Source organism: Molossus molossus, unplaced genomic scaffold, assembly GCF_014108415.1.
Source record: "Molossus molossus isolate mMolMol1 unplaced genomic scaffold, mMolMol1.p scaffold_m16_p_14, whole genome shotgun sequence".
Classification (NCBI taxonomy): Eukaryota; Metazoa; Chordata; class Mammalia; order Chiroptera; family Molossidae; genus Molossus; species Molossus molossus.
The window spans coordinates 50312367-50324380 of record NW_023425349.1 but is presented as its reverse complement, the minus strand read 5'-3'; the positions used below and the strand labels follow the sequence as shown (position 1 = coordinate 50324380).

Below are 12014 nucleotides of genomic sequence, written 5' to 3'. Positions count from 1 at the left end.
AACTTCCGGGTCTCTCTGCCACATCCAGCTTATTGTCACTGGCAATAAACAGAGATCTCCTCTTTTCCCACATGTTACATTCTTCCCTCTAAACTCTTTAAAGAAAGCCACAATTCTATTCTTCCTTTTTAAGGGATTTTCTAATGTTCCTTTTTAAGAACTGCTGGGTAATATTTTAAATGGTTTAATGGTTTTTGGCCCATTAAGAGTAGAACTTGGGCTTGAAAAGATGGTTGTCAATTTTTTTTGGAATAAATTTTAGAATGAAATCATGTAGTTCTTAATTTTTATTTTTTGAATGAACTGTTCAAGAATTCTTGGATAATATTTGCCATTACGTTGTCACTGAGTTAAGAAAACACCTTTATAATCTACCCTATGTGTTGCCAACAAAAGTTAAAGAAATGTTTTGGTACTAAACTATTTATGGATAAAGTATTTAGGATAATGAAATATAATAAAAAATTTATGAATGTCTGGACTTCCTTAAAAATTATTCAGAGGAGAATGTAGATATATTTATATATATGTAGTAGTATTACATATATATGTATGTAAATATACATATAAGAATGTGCTAAGTTGATTCTACTTGTGTGAATATATGAACATCAATAAAATAAAGAGAAGCTATTGTTTATTATGGACCTTTGTTTATTTTAGTTCAAGCTTAGTATATGTGATGTCTGGCAATACGAACTAAAAGTTTTGGTCACCTTTGAAAACTCATTTGCGCACCTCTCTGTACCTCAGTCCGATCTTTTAGATGAATGTATATTCTTAGGAATGTCAGCCACAGGACTGCTTTCATCCACAGACACACAGGGCAGTGCTATTGGGATATATGTATATAGAGTACATGCAGCTTCACTCCCTTGCCTCTCTCTCCCTCTTTCGTACTTCTCTGACAAAATTTCAGTGTGTGCTCAACCCAACTCTATGCCTATTCTACTACTCAAGCTGAACATGGGTGGAAAGAAAACACACAACCTGATGATTCATGCCACTTTAAATGTTTGATCTCAAATAGCGAGTGGGTCCAGGTGGCTGTGGATAACCTTAAATTTCCATAGGCCACCCATTCTCTCAGTCTCTACACTGAAGGTAGTTCTCGCCTCTTCCTGATCTCCTGTACCTCCTTCCTTCCATCCTCAGCCCATGACTTGTATCATCTTCTTCAGAAGTATCTAGAGAGAACAACCTGATCTTCCCGCCAGAGAATGCGCTGCTCTTCCTACATCTATACCACATACTCTATCTTCCCTTCTGCTAAATAGGGTGAAATTGTCCCTTTTCACCTAAGACCACATTGTGCCCTGAATCTCAGCCCTTTCCTCTTCCTCAAGGACCTATTCTAACTCCCCTGAGAATGGTCCTCAGTTCCCTTTTCTTTCTTTAAAAACATACTCATTAGAAGTTCTAGTATCATTGTTTTAAGAATACACTGGTGTCTCTGTGGATAACCACACAGCATCCTTGATGTATCTATTCCTTACCCCAAATGCTCAATTCATTAGCAAATCCTCTTGAGCTCTACCTTCAAAATCTATCCTAGGACCAACATTGTGTGATTCCACTTACACAAGGTACCTAGAATAGGTAAATTCATAAAGACAGAAAGTAGAACACTGGTGACCAGGGTCTGGGGAAAGAAGAAGTGGGGAGATACAGAGTTTCAGTTTGGGGATGATGAAAAAGATCTGGGGACAGAGAGCAGTCATGACGGCACAATAACAAAACGTACTTAACGTCACTGAACTGTACACTTAAAAATGGTTGAAATGGTAAATTTTAGGTTATGTGTAATTTACTACATTAAAAAATATCAGTTAAGAAAAAAAAAATTGAATCCAAACACATTTTACTACCACTGTTGCTGCCTCCGAATTCAAACCACTGTCATCTCTCATCTCCATTATTGCAGCTTTTCCTAAAACATCTCCCTGCTTTCAATGTTGCCCCTCCGTCCGCCTGATGTCCACACAACAGCAGGGTGATGGGTTTAACCACAAGGGTGCTCCTGTAACTCACCAGATCAAAGCTCTGTTCGACTAAAACCCAGCTCTCTGCAAAGGTCTTCTTGCTCTTCACTGAACACCTCGGGCCTTGGCCCAGCTTTCACTCTCCGCAGAATGCTCTTTCCACAGCTGGCTCCCTGATTTCAGGTCTCTACTGACACATCACCTCCTCCCAGAGGCCATTCCTGACCCCTCCTCTACGCCATCCTCCTAACACACACGTGCACATCTGTTTCTGCTTTATTGTTCTTAACAGTGCTTTTTACTACCAGACATCATATATGTACTTGTTTACTTATTTAGTTATTACTCTGTTTGCACCTCATACCTTCAGCTCAATGAATTTTCTACCGTTGCTTTTCTAGACCTTAACCATGACTGGTGCATAACAGGAGTTCAATAAATACTTGCCTACTAGAGGCACGGGCGGCACTGTTTGAGGCTCTGCATGTTAAATTTGAGGTTTAGAAAGCTGCAGATGGAAGAGTGTTCCAAAGCCGACAACTGCTCACATCTGAAAGGATTATTTAAAAACAAAGCCCTTCAATGACCAGTGATGATACCCAGGACAGACTGTTGGCAGCAGGAGTGAGTGGAGGGCGAGATGAGATCGCAGTGCCAGGGTAGGATGAACAATGGAAGACACAGTGCCTGCAACATGCTCTCAGCAATAATCGGCATGCCGATGAAAACGGGTTTCAAGGCCTCCGGAGCAGGATTCTCTTAATATGTAAGAAAAATCTTCTTCAGAAGATTATATCATTACGTAAGAAAGCTGACTTGTTGAAAGGTTGCTATGGCGCACAGGTCACCCCTAAGTGATGAGGAGGAAGGCACCTGATGAAGGAAATGCCAAGTGTGGTAGGCGGTGGGCAGCATTGCTGTGGTGCAGCGAATCATGGCAGAGCGTCTAATTTTCAGGAGACCAAGTTGGGGCCCCCTGAAATTGAGTTCCTTTGATATAGTTTACATTTCTTAAACTTTTGAGCAATAAAAAGCAAAAGCAAACGGGTTTCTAAAATAAACTTCCAGAATAAAATTTTATTTTTAATATAATACGCTATTTGCGATATTTAAAAAAGTGTCCAGATGAGACACTTCTAAGTATTATAAAATATTTACTGAAGATTGCATTGAAGTTGTGTATCTTTCATTGTGCTGTTTCCTGTCATAACCAGGCCATCTTCCCCTCCCTCTCAGGCCCACTCCAGAGGCTCTTCTCGGTGGGCACTTGGCGGCTAACTGAACGGAGACCGCGAGGTCCTGCGCTACTTCTCTGAGCCCCGGCGGTCACTCCTCAATCAAGCTCTGAGGACCTTGATGCCCCCCCCCCCTTTGTGGGTGAATGTAGTAATAAGAGAAGTAGACCTGTTGACTCATGAGCCCTCCCTTGGAGGGTGGCCCACCATCTCAGTCTGCCCTGGACTGAGGGGCCCAGGGACATGGGACTTTCAGTTGCTAAATCTGAGAAAGTCCCGGGCAAACTGGAATGAGTTGGTCCCCCATCCACTATTAAGTTCAGAGACTGAACCGAGGTGGGAGCTAACTCGGGGCTTTAAACTTCCTGTGACCGCAGGGATCTCTGCTGTGTGTCTTTAACCCTCCTGCTCCCATTGAATTACATCCACTGAATAAGAGCCCGTGAGTTTCTACTAAACCTCAAATATAGTCCTCAAACAAAAAGAAAAATGATGTCTATAAATTATGATAATTATAATAACCACATGGCTCCCTCTAGCCCCCATCCCTACCCCATTCCAGCTACTATCACTTACCCCATTCTGGGGGCTCAGCTCTACCCCAGACTCTAGTTCTAATCTTGAGTGTGGACTTGGGGCATTTCAGGAGTCTGAAGCCAGCTTCTTTGACCTTAAGGCTCAGTGTGGTAGCTGGGTTCGTGCTTTCCTTGACTAGGTCCCCAGTTGTCCATGTGCCTGTGTGCTGCTACCCGCCTCGAGGGTCCAGTGTCCTCACAAATGGCAGGCAGTGTGTGTATGGGATTCCCCATGTCCTGACCATCTGCCTTGGCCTGATCTTCACCTCCACACTGCTGGGCTCTGCCCCTTCGTAGGCCTCCCCAGGCCTCCCCTGCAGGGCCATGCACACATGTAGCACCTCTGTGAGCTTAGGAGAAAGGCACCCTTCTGGTAGATACATTACAAAAGGATAATTTAGAATAGAACATCCTTTCCTTGGGCATCTTGTGAGGTGCAGGGGTTAGCTAATAGAGCCCTGAATAGGTTTTAACTCCGGCTGGCAACCCTTTCTCTAGGTGTATAATTTATACAATCACACCTACTCTCTTCCTAATGCTACTGACTGATGGCCTCAGCCACCACCAGGGCCTGACATAATGACATGCTTGTCTTGTCTGGACAGATTCTGTCTCATTACTGAGCACTAAACTTGAGTGAATCTGCTCCCTGTCCACCCTGTTCCCATCTCAGCTTTCAGATCACTCCTCTGTGGGGTCTCATTCTTAATCTGATGGTGTTAAAAAAAAAGTAATGCCACAGCCTATAAAAAACTGAAACAGATAACACTAATTATGTAACATTTACCTGTTCTATCAAATAATATAATAAAATTCAATTTTAGTGTAACAAAACCTACTACCCATTGCTTATAGTACTTCATTACATTTGATCAATGCTGATCTATGGATAGATTTTCTAGTCTTTTCTACACTTCTTTTCACCCCAAAAGATAACTTTGGGATAATACAGTGTTTTCTCTTTCCAAAGACAGTAGATAGAAGAGAGTTTACTGATACAATTTTGATTTCAGGCCTACACCAAAATGTATTGTTCCCGACTTCCCCGTGAAAAAGATGAAGATAGGAAACTTGACTGCCTAAACTGCAGTAGTTCCTGAAAAGTAAAATCAGAAAAGAGAAGAAGAGAAAGAAGTCGCGGTCTCATGGGCTGAACATCCCAGTCCTAGAGGAAGGTGGTTATAGCAAGGAAATCTGACTTGGGACAGATGTTGCGAAAAGACTAGAGAAGAGAAAAGCCATTTGGACAAGTTGAATCACATTATGCTGAACTTTTGAAAACTTATCTAGCCAGAGAGAATCTTTTTTTCTTATTTGGAATTTCAGGCTTTGAAAGTTCAATCAATTCAATTCAAGCTTCCCTGATGGGACATACAATTACCACACAGTTTGAGCCTGCCAAGAAGCCTTGCATGTTACTTTGTGAAGACAAATTGAATTTTATTTTTGTGAGAAGAAAGATTATTTTCATAACCTCTATCATATTTAAATGCAAGACATTTAGGGATCTGAGGATCACTGCTGAGTTATAATGCTACCCTTCACAGTTAAAACAAATGTGTACACAATAAATAAAGTGTAGAACACGTAAATACTTAAAAGAGAATTGTAGTGTAACCATTGGCTATGTGTTATGTGGTACACATATATCTAAATACATACGTATCGAGAGACAATGCATGAATACATACATAAAATTGAAACAGAATTGAAGTTTCATCGAGATGGTTATATATGATGCTTTACATCATAGTTTAGAGAATGTCAGTCCTTTGAAATACCTTTGCATAGCCATATCTGTGCTAAGATCAGAGCTGAATACTTTTTCTTTTATTTTCAGCAACCCAAAATAGCTTAATAAAGAGAAACAATTTCCCTAGGGTGCCTTTCCTCCTTAAGAGCATTGTATAAAAGATGTAGGAACAGTTTGGAGAGAAGAGCTTACCTGCATTCACAAACCCCAGATGGGGTGGAAGTTTTCATGCATGATAAATGAAATGGAGTCCACTAATCAAGCACGTGATCACTTCTTACACCTCCACTGTCCTCCTCTATACAACTTCCTCTGATTCTAACCACTGGCCCAGTGAAATAATGACCCATGTTCAAAAGTTGATCAAGTTTTCATAATCTTTCTACCTGGTGGACTTACAGTATTCATATTCACCACACTTCCCAGGAGGCATGACAGTGGGAAAAGCAGCTACTTACTTGTGTTTATCTTCTGGAGTGAAATGTGCTTCTCCAGCTGTCTCCTAAGTTTCACCTCTGCTCCATACTTCCCGGTGGTCCCATTGTCAGCCAGAATGAAGTGGGAATGCATGCTGTTGAGAACAGTGAGCTTGCTCATGGGATTGGACATGGTCTGATATGGCCGGACAACCTGCAGAATTTCCAAAGATGAGGCAGAAGTCAGAGAAAAGAGAGTAAAATTTTAAAAGGAGAACTGGACAGAGAGAAAAGAGAGAGAAGGAAAACCAATTCTCTGGTATGGTCAAAGCAGTCTACTTCCTCTTCCTAATACTGCTTTGGGTAGAAGCAAGATTTATGGTAAATGTGCTGTTAGAAGCAAGATTCTGTTTAAAGGATTAGGTATTTATTTATTTACTGAATGCATACAGAACCTAGAGTTTGTGCTTTCATTATACACAAAAATTGGCATGTGAATGATTGTTTCATTTTGAAGTCGATCTTCTATCTGCTGATGAACTAAAAATAATCTTTAAATTTAGTTATTTTGTTTCTTTCTTTCTCTTCTCTGTTACGTCCGTACTCTAATGGGCACAGCAGAGCAATGATGAAGCGAGAATGGTGAAGGCTGGGGGCCAGAGGTGAATTTTTCTGTCAAGCCCATTCAATCATCTGAAATTCTGTTATTTCAAATCCACACTGTTCTTATTAGACACCTTACTCAAGGGGAAATGTTAAATGTAAAATAACTGCCTCATGTAATGAATACAAATCAGGCTCAAAATGATCATCACTGTCTTATTTTGTTGTTGTTGGTATTTTAATTTCAGGGTGAATTACATTATCTAAAACAGAATAATTCTTAGTGTGGCCTTTCAGATATTTGATATAAAAAGAAAGCAAGACCTAGTTGCTTTATATATATACTATCTCTATTCCTTGCAACAATCTGACAAGGTAGAGGATGTGATGTTTATTTTGTAGATGAAGAAACAGGGGAAGTAGATTTTCCAAGAGTTCACTGTGCACAGAACCAGAATTCACACCCAAGTCTTTTGTGGATGAAGAAACAGGTGAAGTCGATCTTCCAAGAGTTCACTGTATATAGAACCAGAATTCACACCCAAGTCTGCCTGATTCCAAAATGCATCCTTATTCCCCTTTTCCATGTTGCTTACACACAATAAAAACAATGTATGTTGTAAACTGACTTCTGAAGGATTTTGGCAGAAACTTCTGCAGGACTATGTAAAGGAACATTCAACCAGCTCTGCGTCACACAGTGCCATCATAGTTATCTCTGTCCTGAATCGTCAACATTGACAGGACGGAAATACATGCTGTGGGGTTGTTACTTCTGTGCCTTTGTGCTGTGTGTCCATTACCTCTGAAGGTGAGATGTTTTTGTTCATTTTCAGTATGTAATAAGTCATCATGAAAAGAAGGTGTCGCAAGACTGAGTGGTTTGTTAAAGGAATTACAAAACTATTTAATAAAGACAGTCTTCATGGTAAAGTTCTCACGAAAGTCATATTTTTTTAGACCTTGATGCTGATTTTGATACCCCACATTTCTACATGCCTGGCAATCACAATTTTCTCATTAAGTAGTGAATGAATGAATAGGACAACTGGAGACAGTCATGCTTTTGTTCAAAATTGGAGGAAGAAAAACAAAACAACTCTTTCTTTTCTGAATTGTTTGGGAGCTGATCTAATCTAAATTTAAAATGTGTAATTCTGAGCTTTTGAAATATCCTTCATTTCTCTATTATATGTCCTATTTGTTAATGTGGCATTAATATAACATTAATTCATAGCTTCACTTGAGTTAGCTCTTATAGATAAAGGAAGCCCAGAACTTTTTGATTATTGCTTATAGTAATCACATGAAGCAGTATTCAATTACTTCTTTGTCTATATCACTGAATGAGAGTCCCCAAAATACAGAGACAATGGTTGGCTAACTCCATCCTGAGCTTTTTATCACTGGAAGAGTAGGTCACCTGTGGTTGAAATTCCCATTTTGTTGTTACTCATTTGTGATCATAAAACATTCATTCTACATCAGAGTGGATGTTAATAAATATTAATGCTTTGTTGAAAGAGATTAGCAGAAAGACTTTCTCCTATTCTTAAAGTGCCTCTGCATTGTGCTTTTGGACAAAGGAACATACTTTAGTTACTGTTCTCCCTTTTCTAACAGCAGGCTCCATGCCAAGAAGACCCAAAGCAATTCTGTGAGCGGAAGGGTACAGTATATTTTCTAGAGGTTCAACTCTGTGTGACAGTGAACCTAGACATTTGTTCTAATTGAGACACAAGGACATGTTTTCTAATTCCTGGAAACCTAATTAAAGACCATCAGTGAAAGTGACATTTTCAAATGAAGAAAGGCATGAAAATAATTCTGGGCCAAGCTCATGTACTCACCACAGTCTAAGAATAAAGGGACATAATTAAACCATCAGACTATATTCTCTATATCTGTTTCCTCCACCACTGGATTCTAAGGACAGTGGTGCTTCTGTCTTCTGAGTGTTGACCTTTTTTTCTTGGGAAACAGGGCACACCCAAGTTATTTGGGAATACCAGTATATTTGAATCAATCATGACAAGAAGGTCAAGTTTACAGTAACACTCATGCATTTTAATTTCTTCATCTTGCCGCTTCCCATTTCTTTAGATCTTATGTGAAGGGTAAATTAAAGGTGATCACATTTTGACAGACATTTTGTCTGCTGAATAGGGGATATTAATCTAAAATAATTAAAATATCCTAATTTATTTTCTAGTCATCATTGGAGGAAGATATGCCGAATCCTGGAATAATTCTCAATGTATGAGCCATAGAAATCTGAACCCAGTTCTGCCAACGGTCATGTGAATCTGAGTCTCATATTTTTAATCTCTAAGAGGAAAAGAATAAATACCTTAGATGAGATTATGTGTAAAGTACCTGGCACCATGCCTGGCTTCTGGCAAGAATTCCATAAATGTGATTTCCTTCTTAAACTCTGCTTTATTTTACCAACTATAAAGTGATTTTCCACTTGCAAATTGGTGATCAAAAGGAAATGATAGGGGACAAATCGCTGACTTTTCTTTTACATAGGGATTTAAATCAAGCAATGTAAGTAAAAGCAAAATGTTGGCCATTAGTTGGCAAAATATGCAGTGTTTTTTCTTTGCCATGTCCTCTTAGGCCATTTATGAGGGGGATGATCTGGAGCTATTTGTTGACTAACTACAAAGTAGGAAATAACTTCCTACATTTTGGTCTAACTTGCCTACAAAATTCACTTGATGTTCTTCACTGCAAATACACCAACAGTTTGTTTTTGTCTGAGCTTCAATTTGCATATCGACAAAAGATTTACTGATCTTGATATGTTTTTCAAATAGAAAAACATAGTACCTTTGCATTCCATAAATACAAATGAATTTTTATCTCTGACAAAATATTGGAGGTAATATATCCACTTTTATTTTTAAGAGCTCATAAAAAGAGGACTTTTAAAAAATGTGTGTGTATATGTGTGTGTGTGTGTGTATGTGTGCGCATACACGCACACACGCATGCATAGTAAGGACAATTGTGACATGTCTATGACCTGTTTCCTGAGAGTTTCCAGTGTTTTCTGAAAGAGTCAAGCCCTAATGACCTATAGCACCCATTGTATGTAATGGACCACTTCTCCTAAGAATAAAAGATGATCCAAGTTATGTCCCGCTCTTGAGAGAATTGAGAATAGAGTCACTGAAATAATTTTTGTGTGTGTGTTTTATAGTTCAAATGATAAATCTGGATAGAGAAAGGCTGACTTTTGTCTGAAAGGCCTACGTATCAATTGATCTTTCATGATTAGTGAATACAGAAGTATCTAGATCCAGAAGGAAAATTTGGTTAGAAATGGAATGTAGACACTTAGTACTTTTCAGGTGGTATGAGCCCGAATACCTTTAAGTAATAATATTTTGCCTCTCTATTGTTCCTCAAGAGCAAATGACAGACTTCTTCACTCATTAATTCATTGTACAGCCTGGTAAAATTCTGGTTCCAAGGCCTTTGTACCCCTTGACTCTGAAACAATGAGGCAGTGAAGTGGTAACTGTTCGAGGGGTTAACAGAGGTGAAGGTCCTTTATACAAGGCATTTGTAAGGTCATTGTCATTGCTACAAAGAGACTGATCCAGACACACTGGAATAACTGAACATCTTTCATATGCTGGTGCAGAGTTCTCTATTTATTTTCCCTGGATAGGCTTAAATCGATCATTTGGTAGCTGATCTAAGACACCTGCTTGAGTTTTCCTAACTATTTTTATGATTGTTCTGGTCACACCCAGGAGTACTCTGTGGGAAGTCAGGAGATGGGGATTCTAGTTCTAGGTCCTCTCGTTACTAATTTGTGACCTTTAACAAGCATTTGAATTCATTCGTTTACTCACTCATTAAGAATATATCAATAGAATGAATGTGCTAAGTCCTATTGTGCTGGCTTGAGGAGACATAGCATCTCACATCTAGGTAATATCGCACAATAAAGTAGATGCTTTTATGCCTAAAATTGAGTCTGGACAGGCTGTGTTAAAGAGTCCAGTTATTTTTTTCCAAGTTAGTTCAGAACAATAACCCTCTATGTGTGTTGGCTACAAAAAAGAAAGAAGAAAGAAAAAAAAAAAGTAGTTTGCTCATGTCTAGGTCTCCTCCATTTGGGGTACTTTCTACAGTGTAAGGGCAGTTTGGTCATAGGTGACGCCTTTCCTGAACAGAATCGAATTGAGCCGAATCAGGTTTTTGAGTCATCAGTCACAAGTCTTCTGCAATCCCAGGCCTGATTATCTGGTGAGGGGTATATCAGCATCGCCCCGGCAAATAGCAGGGTAGGGGACATGTGTCCACAGAGTCCTTCTTTCCCTCCCAACAGCACTGTGAATTTAATTTAGGCAAGAAGGAAATTAGCATTCACTGACCACTTGATGCCAGGCACTGAGACAGACATTTTCACATGGATGAATCCATTTAATGCTTATTTTATAGGTGAAACTAGAGAGCCTCAGAGATCGGAAGTGTCTTGGCCAAATGTGCCCCCGTAACACTCTTTCCTCCGAACCCCACATCAATTCCTTTATAGAGCAGGAGGCATTTCGAGGGAAAACAGAGGACCCAGCCTGATTTTAAATTTATAAAGGATATTATGATTTTGCCAGTGGCTAGCTGAGCATTAAAATCCTTCTGGCAGCTGATCAGATTATTTCCAGATGAGTCCTCTAGAACTGTATAGTACACAGAGGTCAGGAAAAGCACCAGCAGGCAGCAAATTGGGGTTTGTGCTTTGGAGAGAGAAACCCAGGGGTGGTGAGGTTCTCTTCGGATCAGGCGTGCGTCTCTGGGAGAGCAGAGGGGGTACTGCTGAGAAGTGGGAAGCAACGTCTGTGTCTGAGATAAAGGAACTCGGGGACTGAGAGAATGAAATGGAAAAAAAAAAAAGGCACTGTGTGTCCTTATCATCACCAAGAGGCCTGTGCTAGTGGGGACACTGGCTTGTTATATACTACTCAGACAGCTCAGCTGTGAGTTTAGGTATAAAGCAGGGTCATACTGAAACCAGATGCTGCTCTCAGCTCAGCAATCCAAAGAAGAAAGCAGCGAACCCAGGGATCCATCTCCACAGGGCCCCATGCTTTGTTGTGTGACTCCCTCTGAAATCTGTGGGAAGAACAACTACACCTTTCTGCAGCACTTTGCAAGTATGCTCAACTCGTGAACTGCAGAGCTGCGCCATCCTCATTCCAGCTTTCCCCTCAAACAGGCTCGCTTCCCTCTGTCCTGTCCTGTGGGGAACCGTGTACCATTCCGACCCAGGGTTTACTAGTAGTGGGAAAAAAAGACCCTTGTGTTCAAAAGGGGTTACATGCTTTAGAAATCACTATGTATCAGTGATAAAATTTAAAAATATGTTCAAATTCTTTGAAAAATCTTCTCTCGGTCTAGGCTGGATTCAGTAGCTCACTTTAAAAAAATAGAAT

General features: G+C 39.9%; 1 protein-coding gene across 8 annotated transcripts in view; it reads right to left on the bottom strand.

Moving 5' to 3' along the window:
* Window positions 1-12014, bottom strand: part of TRPM3 (transient receptor potential cation channel subfamily M member 3) — a 497295-nt gene that overhangs the window by 208419 nt on the left and 276862 nt on the right. For all 8 annotated transcript variants that reach the window (XM_036262135.1, XM_036262128.1, XM_036262132.1 and 5 more), the window contains exon 6: window positions 6004-6175. In XM_036262135.1, coding sequence (XP_036118028.1) covers window positions 6004-6175 — 172 coding nt within the window. The remainder of the gene's footprint in view (window positions 1-6003; window positions 6176-12014) is intronic.